General features: G+C 41.7%; 1 protein-coding gene across 1 annotated transcript in view; it reads left to right on the forward strand.

Annotated features, from left to right (window-relative positions):
* Window positions 1-15,386, forward strand: part of IGF1 (insulin like growth factor 1) — an 84,056-nt gene that overhangs the window by 52,605 nt on the left and 16,065 nt on the right. Inside the window, 1 exon segment of the mRNA NM_001286846.1 lies at window positions 12,805-12,986. Within this exon segment, the coding sequence (NP_001273775.1) occupies window positions 12,805-12,986 (182 nt within the window).

The raw sequence follows: 15,386 nt of genomic DNA on the forward strand, positions 1-15,386 counted from the left end.
CTATTGTTCATTATGCTCACTTTTCTTTAATGAAATCATAAACTCTCTGAGGCAAAGACAAATGGTAACTTAACCCAGATTAGGCCTTTGGGAATGGCCATACAATAACAAAAAGCCCCCCACGATAACAGGGATTATAATAGCTGTGTGGAGAGTCACCATGCTGACATGCTTTTGTACAGCATTTTGGCATATCTGGAATGTGAAAGGTATCATGCAAAAGCTCTGTAGGTTGCCTCTTACAAGACATTGATGCTGAAGTGTAGAGAATAAAATACCACAAATGTATCCAAGGAGTACTGCATAGCCAAAAACAATGTACTATTTTCCCTCCTCAGAAGCATTACCAATACCATTAGAAAGCTTATTCCAACAAAAGGTACCTGAGTACGTTTTTGTCTGGGTTTTATTTTTATTTTTCTGGTCTTGCCTTTCTTGAGTTCTTATCTCAGAGCTGTTATTCCTAGGTCCCTGCTCACATTACTGAAGAAGTATTACTCAGTTTCAGGAACAGAAGAGAAAGCTGTGCGGGCCGGGAGCGACCCGAGCCCTTTTTACGCTGCACGCGGGCTGTGGCCAGCAGCCCGGGCACGCCAGGGCGGAGAGGGAAGGCCTTCGAGCTGGAATTAGGCACGGACGCATAGCGGTAGTTTTAAAAGATTGTTTACTTACACCGAGATGGCAGTGGTGTAGGCTGGAAAGCTTGATTAAGTTGCAGTTACAGACAGACAACACAGATGGTCTCGTGGAGGTTGCTAGGCTCCACGGTGCAGAGCTCCGGATGCTCTGGGTGAACGAGCCACCAAAATAGAAATCGTAAATACGTCTTATAAAAGTCGCGCTCGAAGACGGGAAGAGGTGGGCGGTGGATCAGGCCGCCACGCTCCTCTGGATCTCACGCAGGGTTTCTATTACCCTGCCGTGTACCCAGAGTCCCCACGAGATGGATGTGGAGTCCTCTTCGGCTTGGGCGGAAACTGCTCAAGCCTCTTATACGGCTAACAAGCCAATTGTTAGCCGCCACGTGTGAATAATTTAGCACTGGCCAATCACGGGGGACAAATTTGCATACCGGTGGCAGGAACTCTTTTGCACCGTGCATTCCTCTTGCAACATGAGCAATGCACTCTGCAAAAGAAGCTGCAAAAAAGGCGGGAAACTCGTCCCTGCACCGGGGTTTCCTCTTGCTACAGGAAACTCTTCCGTGCAATGCTCTGCAACTTGACGGGGATAATTCTGGTGCCGAAGCACACACACACAATCATGCCTTTTGGGTCATGACAAAAGCAAAATACCACACACTGGGCCTGTCTACACATGCCTATTTTAAGCAGGCTTAGCCTAAAATTCCCACTTTTAAGGTGCATTAAGGGCATGTGTTTACATGTGCACCCTTAATGCACCATAAAAATGGCAATTTAAAGCTATGTGAACCTAAATTTGATACTTGCATAAAGCAGGTATCATATTTAGGCGCGAATAGCTAAATCACATTAGTGAACATGTAGACAAGCTAATGTGCATTAACACGGTGTGCGCCAATGGACATACACCGCATTAATGCGCATTACCATGTCTGTATGTGTACTAACGTGACTTAGCTATCCGCACCTAATTTTGTGCGCCTTAATGAGCATTAGCACATCCATGTGTAGTCACATGCCTAAATTGCCTTAATGTGCCTTAAGCAAAGGCACATTCAGTTTAAGCATTAGTAAATACACATGTAGACATGCCCACTATGAATCTGATGCAAAGTTCACAGAAGTCAATATAAGTCTTTGTATCCTGTTTTACATATGCAGTTCCTTGCAATCAGTTAATGAGATAAAAATCTGGATCCCCTGGAATCAATGGGAGTTTTTCCAGTGATATATGTAGGGCCAGTGTTTCACCTAGGCAATGGCATTACCATTGCTTTTCACCTGGTAATTCAAATAACAGAAGTGGGAAGCAATACTTAGGCCACAAGAAAAAAGTGGTATGATAGAGAGAACAGTTTCTCTTATGAATATTGATAATGACCACTACCAACACAAAACATTGTTAAGCACTATTCCTGGGTTGTGAAGATTTGTATACGAAAAGGAATTGATGTAATATGGACTCATTCTATAGTTTTAAAAAAAAAGGGACTATATTCTCATTATAGTTGACAGGATGAAATACTATTGTCTTCCATGGATACTGCCCCATAGTATACAGCTCTGTGGGCATGTCTACATGTGCATTTGCTCCACGGTGGGTTTACCCTCAAATAAATTACTCTAGAGTAAACCCACCCCAGGCAGGTGTCTAATACATGCAAGAATGCAGGAGCAGATGTGTTGCTCCTGGCAGCAGTCCTCTCCTACCATCTCTAGCCCTGCACCAGCTCCATACAGCAGCCAGTGAGAGCTCTAGGCTCCCCCTGGGTGCTAGCCCAGGGGTGTGAAGGAAGCACAGAGCCAGGAGACAGCTTTCTCCTGGTGGGGGCTGGGAAATTGTCTCCTGGGGCGGTCAGGATAGGCCTCACCACCAGAGCTTGAGTAGGGACAATGTCCCCCTGCAGTATGGAGCTCCTGGCCCTGGCTCCCTAATTGGGGGCAGATGACTTGGAAAGAGCTGTAGGGGAGGGACTGGTTCCCTACCCCAACCCACCGGTGGAGCAGTTAGCAGACAGCCCCCCACCCAGCCGGGGACTCATTGCTAGCTGCCCCACTGGAAGATCAGGGCAGGGGACTGGGACCTGCCCCTTCCCTGCAGCTCTTTCCAAGCTCCACACCCTGATTGCCTAATTGGGGCATGGGGCTGGGACCTGTCCCTGACCAGGAAAGTTCCCAGCCCCTGCTCTACAGTTATGATCATGGAGTGGGGGCTGGGAGCTCCTTGCTGCCAGGGCACAGGGACACTGTCCCCACCAGGGTTCTGGTGCCCCAGCAGCAGGCAGCTCCTGGGGGCAGGGAGTAATCTCAGCTGATTGGGAGCAAGTTTGCTCCTGGTCAGGTATCTACAGGTGTGCTACTGCACAGTTACAGTAAAAGCCATGTTATCCAGCTCTTTAATAACCGGCATGCTCCATTAACTGGCATGCCGGTCAACGTGGCAAAAGTGAAACTGGAAGTGCCCACCATGGCACTTCTGGTTTCACCAAGGCCCCACAGTCCAGTTTCACTGGGCCCCCATAGCCCAAGGCAAAGCAGCCTGTGTGGGGCCTCCCTCCCTGTCCCCTGGCACACTGACACCAGGGAGGGGTGTCAGGTAACCAGCATATTTGGTTATCTGGCACCCCCCATTCCTCATGGGTGCCAGATAACAGAGCTTTTGCTGTACTAATCTTGAGTAAATTTGCTACTTGTATTCACAGGTAGCAAATTTACTTGCAGTTAGAGCCAATTACTGTGCTGTAAGCATCTGTACATGTAGACACAATCACTTACTGCATGGTAATTAGCTCTACTGTGCAGTAGTGTCTCATGTAGGCACTCCCTGTGTGAATTCAAAAGTAACAATTATATCTTGCAGAGGTTCCCAACCACTAGGCTGTGGCCCGGTACTGGGCCCCAAATGGCTGCTGGGCCACCGGCAGTCATGTGTGGGGTTAAAGTTGGGCGGTGGGACAGCCCTGGGAGGGAAGCAGCCAGCTCCATACACCCCATCCCACTCCCAACGCCATGGCTGTACCCAGCCATGCCCATGCAGCAGGTACTGTGGCCCATGCCCAGCCACGCAGGACCCCTTAGCCCTGGCTGCAGCTAGGAGAGGGGGAATGCAAGCAGGGAAATGCCTGGAGGGAGGGCAGAGGGTGGCTCCACTGCTTGCTCCTAAGGAAGGCAGTGGAGCCCCTTCTTCCCAGGCAGCCCCAGCTGGGTCCCCCTAGGCAACCGCCTGTGAAGCCCCCTCCCCTGCAGGGTCCCCTGGTGCCCGCATCTGTAGTGCCCCAGCCCAATCAGATCCTCACAACTGCCCCCAATGTAAAATTTAATTTAAATATGCAAATGTAAATGTGAACATGCAAATTAAATTTAAATATTTTTGCCAGTCCTCAGTAAAAAAAAAGTTGGGAACCCCTGATCTATTGGTTTCTAATTATATTATTCTAGACCTTGATAAACCTAGTTATTCTCTAAGAAATGAATTTTCTCATTTCTGTCCAGCAAAGCATTTCTCTTGCCAAAGTATAATTTTTTTGGCAGCATCTGTCATTTTCCAGTCCTGGAATCTGACCTAGGCTTGTAAATTGTGTTGTGTTGGCAAGGTTTTCACCCTCTAGAGCATTGTATTGGTCTAAAGTAATACTTCATATTGTTTCTCCCTCTTTTTGTTAGTTTTTTTTTTTTTCAAAAGAATTCTAAAACTGTAAAATTTCCTCTTCAGAACCCAGGGCAATAATACCCAAGCCTATAGGTCTTGCTCTTTGCCATGGCAAGTGGCTTTCAAAACTAATACATAAAGAGTTACTGCCCTTATCACATGCTTAGTAGACTTAATGGCCTCAGAACAGCAGCTCTGCAAAGAGGGCATAGTGCAATGCAGCTATGTGTGAGGGTAAATTGTTACAAACTCTGTAAAGTTTAAGAGAAGTGGTTGTTTTTTTAAGATTAAAAACTGAATGTTGAGAAAAGAAATTGCTTCTGAAAGCAAATTCCAATACAAAAAATTACACTGTTCAATTATGTGGCAGATTATCTAACAAATGCAAACCAAATTAAAAATTAACACAAACCACAGATTAAATCCACATAGTGGAAATAGTTATTTCTTTCTATGTAGACTTAGCCCACAGTCTTTGAATTAAGATTTACAGTGCTGATACAGTTGTGTTGTTTTGTTTTGCTGCCTGTATGGATGTCTCTATTCAAAACATGATGAATTTCTATTTTGTTTTATTTTGTAAAGTCTAATCCATTCATCCTTATTACTCAGGCTAAACACTCATTGAATCATGTGGCTTTGTATATATATACCATATACTGCTCTGCATCTAAGTGCATGTGCATTCTTGTTATAACTATCCTAGGGCTTAGGAGCATAAAGCCTTTTAACAAGGAGTTGTGACTATATTCCACTGTCTTAGACTCAGAATGCAGCAGTACAAAGTAGCCAAATGCAATCTAGTGCTATCAATTAAAACTGCTCGCTCAATTACTTGTGCATAGGGAAAAAAAACATTCTGTATTTTCATGCATCAAAATTAGGCTACAAAGACTAAATTTAAAATTATTTTATTATAAACATAAATTTATAAATGCAGATGGTTGCTCACTTTGATGGATGTAAACAAAATGCATGTTAGCCATAATATATTTATTTTATAAAACTCCTAAAACATAAAAGCAAACTAAGTTAGATGTTAGTGAAGGCAGGGTAGATTTGCACCTTCACTAACAAACAAAGGCATAAATACAGCTTATTTTTTTTATACAGAACAGTTGTGGCCAGAAGTACCCATTGGTGACACGTAGGGGGTGCAGGCAGGTGCACGTGCAACCCCTGATATCAGTCTTGCACCCCCTGGAAGTGCCACCTCTGAAACCAGAAGTGCACTTCCAATTTTGCTGCTGGCTTGGCGATCAGCTGCTGGTGGACTCCCTCCCTCCCAGCCCTGTGTCGGCAGCCTGGTGCCCCCCCCCAGACTCAGGAGGCACTAGTCACCCATGGAAGAACCTATCATACAAATTTTGGAAAATTTAGCTTAGTCCTAACCTTTCAAATTATGACAAAGATTGTTTAGAGAAAAAATAGTATCTGGAATCCAAAAAATAAGAGTTACTTTATAAAACATTATAAAACAAGGCTGTTTGGGAAGGCTGTCTAATTTTAAGGCCTAAAGACTTGCTAGTGTGTCATCTTAAGTCTGATACAAACAGTGATTGCTTAGTTATTAGAGCAAAAAGCCAAGAGACTTGCTTTACATTATGCTATAGACATATTGAATGACTTGGAGCAAATCACTTAACCTTGTTCTTCTCCTGTCAGAATAGTACCACTCATCAGTAAAAGAGGAATAATAACTTTGCTACTGTGGAAAAATACTTCGAGATATTCCAAAGAAAAAAACACTACATAAATATGAAATATTAATAGGGTAGGTTATGAAATATTAATAGCTGAGTAGTTTTTGTAGACACTCGGTCATTGGGGCATTGACTTTCATGGAATTTACTTAAGTAGGAGCTTTTCTGAATTGGGGTGCGTTTTCTGAATGAAGGTCTAAATTAGGGCTGTGCAAAGCTTTGGTCGCTGATTCAATGTGGAGGATAGTCGGCCCGATTCAGTGGCTGAATCTCCAAATCTGAATCGAATTGGGAGACAAATAAAAAGGTCCAAATCAATTTAGAAAAGATTCAGAGAGATTCGGAGATTCGGGCAGTTCTGGCTTGCCGCCTCAGGGAGCTGGACCCGGGCTCCGTGCCAGTAAGTAGGAGGTGGGGAGGCTGGAGGAGCAGGGAGGGGGACATGGGGGGACCCCTGGCAGGCCCCACCCCCTGGCTGCTCCCCCTGAGCACCCCCTAACCCTGGCCCACTCTCCCAGCCCTGTCAATGGCTGTCCCACCTGGCCCCAGCATCCCGGTACTTTTAAAAAAAAAAGCCCCACACTCACTGGCTGCTGCAGCAGCCATCAGGGCCTCTGGGGGCTCATGGAAGAGCCCCCCATGCAGCACAGGGCAGTGGGGGGTAGTGGGGATCACCCCACCTGGGAGGAGCCAGTGAGCGCGGGCCTTTTCTTTCTTTCTTTTTTTGTTTTTTTTTGTTTTTTTTTGTTTTTTTTTTTTTAAGTGCTGGGACACTGGGGCTGGGCAGGGCAGCCATTGACAGGGCTGGAAGAGTGGGTGGGGGATGGGGCCTGTTCAATTCAGAGATTCGATGGTGGTCGAATTGAATCAGGACAGTGATTCAAATCACCGAATCGAATCACTGTCCCCCAAATCGGCCAAATCCAAATCCAAAGTGAATACTAGCTGCTTGGCACAGGCCTAGTCTAAATATCACTCTCATCATCTTCTTCACATGAAAATCAGATTACCTATGACAGCCAATGTGAAGATTTATCTGAATATTTTGTTTAAAGTGTCCCTATTGTTTTCAGAGTCCTCTTAATAATAAGCAAGCTCTTTGTTAACTTTGGATTATTATTCATGTAATTTTTTGTTATTACTGATATTAATACTACCAATGGAGTATCGTCTCCAGAGCAGGTATAAATGGTATGATAGTTTAAACTTCTGCAGCCTGTTTATACTAGCCCTACCATCAACGCTACTGCCAGTAGACCTGAACCAATGGTTGCAGCACTAAGAAACTGGATAAAAAAATGTCAACCATAAGCAAAGTCCTACTGAATTACTTCCCTGTTCATGCATTATTTAAAGAGAAATGGTATTAGTACAAAGCCAGCTGTTTAACCATTACAATTCTGTAACTTGGCTTGCTTTCAAGATTCATCAGAAGACTTTGACTAAGCTTCATATCTGCTTGTGGTGCATGCAAAGGGACATTCACATATTTGGTAGGATAGATTAAATAGTAGCAAAAAAATTCCATTAAAATTCTATTCTTTGACCTACATGATATGAAAACTCTTTGGAACTAACAACTGACAAAAAAGGAAAGAAACCTCCAAGGAGATCAGAATATGTCAACAAAGAGAAAATCCTAGGATTGTTACATGTCCACAGGCAGCATTCCGAAGGTTGTGTAAATATAAGGAACTTTTGTATAACAGCTGGAATGAGATGTCGAATAATGTCAAAATAAAAGGAAATAATGGTATAGGTGAGTTATATGTACTACATCATTCAGGCATATTGAGATCAATCAGTATTTTTCAGCAACTGATAACAATATAACATTAACAGCAAAAGATTCTAGCACTCACTTCCTTAAATGAACTTCTGCATTCCAGTGTGTTTCCTTATTTGATTTTATATGACTCTTCTTATGCATGTGACCACAGATGCATAATGTGTAGGACTACTTGCCTTTTTAACAGATTTTCTTGTTTCATTTATGAAAATAAATATTCCATATGGAATATTGACTATTGGGAAAAGAACTTAAGCACATAACTTATATCAGTTTTCATCTAGGAAAACACTAAAGCAGATGCTTTATTAAGCATCTTATATCCGGTTACTTTTAGTGAGACTTATGTATCTATTTGAATCCAACTGTATATTCTAATGCTTTGCAGATTTGCAGCCATAGAGCCCAGTCCTACAGGTCTCAGGAGGAACTCCAAGATATGATAGGGAAGTAGAGATCATGAGAATCTCTATACCATATCAGGTGTCAAAAAGCACCCAAATGAAAACATGCCCCACTCAACCATCCCTGCTCCACATGCACCAAATGCCAAAAATATATCATGTTGCCATGTTTGGGCTCATATCCTAACCACACACAGTGTAACTCTGACAGTGGCTACATAACATTTTTTGGCAGGCAACAAGTGCAGAGTGGAGACACTCCCTAGCACTGTCTGGTGCAGTGTAGCCATGTCCGCATCTTGTAATTCATATTATAACCTTGTCTGTCATCAAAAATGTTATGGTTATGTTACGGCTTATATGAACTTAAGGGGATAGCATCCCTCAAAATGGCACTTCTGTCTGATTGTTTTTTAAATAACATCTAAAATTATCAGTCCTGAAAGAGTGCCATGTGATAGATGCATTTTAATTACAAGCTCTCTATATAATGTCCCTTACAAATTCTTTAATGAATTTGACCTGCCTTCTAAGTTTATTATTCAGGCAGGTAGTAAAAGGAAAAAGGGGCTTGCAAATAACTCTGGCATAGTTGTAATCATATAGTTATAATAGACTTTAGAATTATATACTGACTTTCATCCAAGAATTCTGAATTTCATGATAGGTGTTGTTATTGTGTACCGGATGATGCCAGGAAAAATGGCAATTTCAAATGGGTAAACTGAAGCAACGAGGAATAAATAGTTTACACAAGGCCACAAAGTAAGCTGGGAGCAAAGTTGAAAATAGAACCCAGGGTGCCAGCTCCTTTCTCCTGTAAGTGAAAGCATGTCCAGTTCCAGTATTTACATATTAAGCACATCTTGATTTCATATGTCCAGGGCACAGAAGTAAGTCCAGTATGTTGTTAAGAGTTAGCGCAGACAGCTAGAGTCTCTTTACAAAGTGCCGTACAATTAAGATCAAACTAGGAAGTAAGGTATTGCATGACAGGTTATTGCAGACTATACCATTATATTATTTGAGTTTCTCTTATCTGTGTCTTTCACAAGTGGTGAATGAAAGGGAATGCCATATCAAATGGCTGAACCAAAACAAAACTAGTAAAAGACAAGCATCTCCTATACAAATATAGAATGAGCCTGAACAAATTGAGATGATTTATTGATCTTTTAAAGAAAGGAAACACTTTCTAGCAAAATTATTTCAGTTTACTAGTTCATCTTTGGTTTGTTTTTCCATGTCAAAATTAAACATTAACCTTATTAAACATCAAGGGAGCTTTAAAAAATTCAGACATTTTAAACTTTGCTTTGAATTTGGCTACTTCCTCTAGAGTATTTTAATATATAAATAAACCTTTCAAGAATGCCAATCCAGACAGACCTTGACAGAAAATAGTAGAGGCATTATGATAAGTGCTCCAGTTAAAGAAAAATGTTTAAGAAATGTTCTCAGGCTCCTGGGTTATACAAAATGGACTCTAGTGAAGAACTCTGATGCTTCTTATTAAGTTTCACAAGCGAAAAACATTTTTATCTGTAGAGCTGCCCACAGATCATAGAAGGACAACTTCCCATGTTCTATATTCTGTTCTACTCCTGATTCATTGGAGTTATTGGGCAAGTTATGTAATTGCATCTCAGTTACGTATATGGAGACGATAATACTTTCCAATTTTATTAAAGGGATGCTGAGAGATGCTGTTATTTGTAAGATCCTTAAAAATGGAAAGCATTATTAGTATCACTGTAATCTCAAAACAGATAAAATGATTGAGAAAAAAAAATGACTTTTTGATGTAGACTCCCAAATATTAAGCACCATGTTAGAAGCCTGTGATTCATCTTATTTAAGCCCTAATGCAGCAAAATACTTAAGCACTTCCTCACACATGCATCTCTATTAAGCAAAGCACATTTCAGTGGGACTCAAACACCTGTTTACCATTAAGCACACCTTTAAAGGATTGACTAAATAAGGATGGACTCGGGCATGTGTTTAAATGCTTTGTGAAATGAAGGCCTAACTCTTCAGACAGAAGCCGAAACTATTCTTTTGATTCTGGCTCTTGTATTCCCTCCCTTCAAATGGAAATTTCTCTTCTTTTCTGGACAGAAAAGGCAAAACTTTATAATCTAAATTAAAACAGAACAACAATTTTGTTAAAACACAGTCTATATATGGGCAATTTATGAAATGAAAAGGGCTAAATTTGACAAATACACTAGTTCTATAAGCATGTCCAGACATTCAGTGTTTTAAATGGCAAGTGAGTAACAAAGAATCTGATACAGCTACGAATACTAGATAAAGTGTTTCCATCCTATCACACTTAAATCCTAATGTCTATCAAATAATTATGCTAAGGAAATTAGACTGGCAAGTTTCAGAATCAACTCTTGATTATCCCAGGGGTGAAAATAGTCTGGAAATCATTTTAATAGAAAATATATTCCTTTATTTTTGCATACTTAAAACATTTGCAGTGGTATAAACAAAGTGCACGTGAATACATTCTCTCTCACACACACACACACACACACACACACACACACACACACTCTCTCTAAGGTGTTACCATAATCTATTCCTGGGGTGGTGTCTTGTTTTGAATTTATGAAACAAATAAGTTAGCAGAAAGTATATAGTATAAAGGTCTTCCATGAATTACAAAGTACTAAGCAAGCATGTTTTTCCTTTTCTTTAATTTATAGTCCCTGGAAAAGGATGTTAAAAAAAGCCCTATTGTCTGACTTCACAAATCTCAGAGGGATACTTAGTTCTTAACTGGCAGTATTGCTGGCTAAAATGTTAGACGTATTTTATCACTAGAAGGGTGATAAAGAGTGATTTCTTTTACGGATGCATTACGGCCTTGGGGTTCTTCGTGATTATTTGTTTTAATCATTGGTGCAATACAAACTATTTTCCCCAAATTAAGAACTTCAGAAGGTCTTTAAGGATACAACTCTAAAACTTACTGTATGAGTACAAGTAGTAAATATGTCCAATAAGAAACTAAGTTTATCATCCTTGTGCTACTCTTATTCATCATCTACCTTGAGTCCCCTCCTAAAACATATCCTACTGTAAAGATCTGCTAATTGTGAATTTTTGGCTTGGTGGCCAGGCACTTGGTGTTGGATATTGACCTGTTTGGTTTGGCATTATTTTTACTTTGCTAATTTTTTTAAATGGTAAAAAAATAAGTTAATTTCAGAATGAAAACTTGAAATATGCCATTTTGAAAATGTCAGAGCAGAAGACTTCAACTTTGCTTAAGTTTTTTCTCTCTTTGTGAACCAAAACTATCTGCCAAATTTGATTCAATATCACAGATAGCTCCAGTCAGCCAGAAAATTCATTTTGTGGTGAATTTGTAATTTGTATTCACCAACAAAAAATCTCCAATCTTTAGTCTCTTGACAGTTCAAATTTAATTTTTGTTGGGCAGTAGTAAGACCCCCAGGCCAGCAAACAGACCACAACCATCTCCTGTTCCATAGCCACCACCTGGCCCAAGAAATCAGAAAGGACAGAATGAGGAAAGAATTGGATCAAAGGGAGGAGAAACAGAGGTGGTTGGTATGGCAATTTCAGTTTTATTGCTGAATAATGTTAGTGTTGGCCACAGCTGGATGACTACAGCTAAACATTTTCTGTGAATAGTCATTTGATTTATTAAACTAATTTATTTCTTCTGGATCATTTTCTCTTTTGTGTTCACTTTGTATAAATATAATTTTTTCAAACATGTACTGCAGAAACTTTGTCTCCTTCACAAAGCACATTCTTACTATGACTGCTCAGCAAGCATAGTACACAATACTCAGATAACAGTATGCAATAGCAGCCCCACTTCACTCCCAGCACAGTAATTATATGGTAACAGACAACAGTAATCTGCTTTTTGCCTGATTCACGAGTACCTTAATACTTTCTGCTTTTACTGTACTTTCCTGATTATTGCTGACTTCACCTTAGTGACTCCTGCCTTTTTTTTTAAATTAACCCATATCTTAGAGTTTATTTGAGTTCACTATATTACCCTGTGCCCAGGTGTTGAGTTCAGCCTTACATACAGGCTCAGTGCAGTCCCCTATCATTTATGATATTAGGAGATAGTTGTTGAATGGTGGGATCATTATTTAGAAAAAAAATACTATACATGCACAATCTATGATCTTTAAATACTGCTTAACTCTGCCAACTAAGAACCAATTTTCATCCAATGCTGAAAGTACCCCTCCACTGTAAAGTTTACCTATTTGCCAAATTTAAACTACTGACGCTTACCTTCTATGGTGCTAGAACAGGGTTTTTTTTTAAAAAGCTCTAAACAACTCTCTTACAATAGCTTAAGTTAGGTTTTTGTTCAAGCATTAAAAACATCACCTATTGACACAGACTAAGACTGGACATCCCCAGGGGCAGGTTTCAAAGAGTTATGAGTAAATGAAGAAAAGATCTTAGAATGGGACCATACAGGCAGTCAGTGCAGCTCCCAGCAGAATTCCCAGTGTAATAATGCAGTCTATCAGCTGAGTGCCAGTAGGGCTTGTACATTTGCTTTCTAATAATACGACTCTTCCATTTGTTTTCTGTGTAGGTAAGCCAACAGGGTATGGATCCAGCAGTAGACGATTACACCACAAGGGGATAGTGGATGAATGCTGCTTCCAGAGCTGTGACCTGAGAAGGCTGGAGATGTACTGTGCCCCTATCAAGCCACCTAAATCTGCGCGCTCTGTACGTGCTCAGCGCCACACTGATATGCCAAAAGCACAAAAGGTAGGGCAGGCTGTGAAGAGTGCCCCTACTTATTTTAGAGTAGCAGAATTTAGGCTAGTCTGGTCATGCATCAAACAGGAAGTATGTTCTACCTGATTGCTAATGCACCTATTAAACATGTAGTGACACTTAATAGCTGTCAAAGGACCGCTCACTTCCTTAAATCAGCAATGGAGCATGGAATATTCATGTCCATCTCATCCTTTTGATTGCTGATCAAAAATAGTGACTGGCTAGTCTTATTCTACTCATAATGAGTTTTTAACCTCATTCCATACCTTATTGGACAGGCACACACAGTCAAGCATCACTCCTGATGGCATTAAATGCCATTTCAAAAGAAAAAATACATAGTGAATGGTCATGAACTCCTCCCCTCCATAGTGACCACCAAGGAAAAAAGAAATTGTATTTCTGCTCTCCATACTCTGTAAATTAACAGATGGCTTTTGTTCTCAGAGCCATTAGTCTGACATTTTTATAGCAGAAAGAAATTACTATTTTTAAAAAATTGTACAAAAATATCAATATTGTCATATTGTCTTGCTGAATAATTTAGTAGTAATAGTAAGAATAGCAGCAGAAGTAACATTTGCTATACACTAGCACTTGGAATGACTGTGACTCTTGTTACCATATTTTCTTACATACAACATGCACCTTCTCCTCCATAATCAGCCCTTCAGAACTGGGGTGTATGTATTAAACAGAAGATCTGATTTTATTCTCAGGATAAAATACCCTGTTTTGACTCCTGTTGAACAGTGCAGCAGCTGTGGATGACTATTAAGGCAGCTGAAGGAGTCAATTGACTTAACGGCTCATTGACTCTCTTCTTTTTTAATAGCCTTGATATTCCAGTTATCTAACTAACCTTTCTTAGGGCAATTTTTCTGTTTTCTAGCTGTTCCTGGTTTCTGTCTTCCTATTTCAAAGCCCTGGGGACTCTTTAGCTCTGTTCAAAATCATAGATCCACCCAGAGAGAACAGTCTTCAAGAGTAGCTTGTGTTTCAGTTTTAGTTCAGTGGTAAAGGGAGAACAAGTCAGATGAAAGGCTGTATCCCTGCTCTATGCAGTCATAACTCTGGAAATAACGTTTTTTCTTCATTCTACCTTTCAAAATCAAGGTGCATATTATATTCTGGGGTGTGTTGCATAAGAGGAAATATGGTATTTGTACTGCAATGGCACCTAAAGGTTTCATCCAAGTTTGGAGTCCCTGTTGCGCTGGGGTATATAAATAGTAAAATGACAGTCCTTTCACACAGAGGTTGGATCCAGACATGCAGGCACATGCAGTTTGTGGTGCGCAAGCTTCTTTGTGCCATAAGCCACAAACCACACATGCTGCAAGTTAAACCATGCCCCATGCTGCTAATTTGCAGCACTGGGGCAAAATATGTCACCAGAATTTTCTGGTAGCAAATAAAACCTGGGAAAAGAAAAGCAGCACAAAGCATGCCAAAGTGCCATATGCTGGGACAAACATGGAGATGGGGCAGTAGGTAGCCCAGAGTTGCCTGCTCCCCTGCCTCCGTGCTGCTGTGGCTGGCTGGTGTGCAGTGTGCCTTGAGATGGGTGCTCCACGTGCCTCAGTGAGGGGGCTCTGCAGCAGAGTCCTCACACTGAAGCATACGGAGACATGGGAACAGTCAACCCAGGGCTTCCTGCTCCCCTGTCTCGAGTCACACTGCTAGGGCGCAGAGTGTCTCAGTGTATGTGTGTGGGTGGGGGGGGGATCTGCAGCAGCAGCATGGAGGCAGGGGCAGCTACCAGATGAAGAGTGCAGTTGGCAGCAAAGATAGGGAAGGAGACAAAAGCCTAGATTAATAAAAGAACAGGTTAGGGATTACTTAGAGAAGCTAGATGCTTTCAAGTAAGCAAGGCTGAATGGGATACACCCCAGAGTACTGACAGAATTGGCTGAGATAATTTCAGAGCCATTGGCTGTCATCCTTGGGAACTCATGGAGGTTTAGTGAAGTCCCAGATGACTGGAAAAGGGCAAATATAATACTCATCCTTAAGAAAAAAGAATAAGGAGGAACTGAGGAATTACAGATCAGTCAGCCTGAACTTGATAGCTAGAAAGATCATGAAGCCAGTCCTCAACGAATCTGTGTAAAGCACTGTCCCAGGGGAGCAGGGGCACTGGGAGACCCCCGCGGCGGCCAAGGGGTCTGCTTACCTCCCGCAGGGCCGGAGGAGCCGAGGAAACCCCATGCGCCGGCAGCGCCGGCGCGGGTCATCAGCCGGGCGTTTATCCGGCTGTGGCGGAACGGCGGGGGCGGGGCAAGCCAGACAGGAGAAACAAATGGTGGCCACGCCGAGGTAGCGCGGTGGCTGAAGGGAGAGAGACGGGGCGCGGAGCCCCAATGAGCAGGGGATCAGCCGCCGGCC

This window comes from Alligator sinensis, unplaced genomic scaffold (assembly GCF_000455745.1).
Source record: "Alligator sinensis unplaced genomic scaffold, ASM45574v1 scaffold74_2, whole genome shotgun sequence".
Classification (NCBI taxonomy): domain Eukaryota; kingdom Metazoa; phylum Chordata; order Crocodylia; family Alligatoridae; genus Alligator; species Alligator sinensis.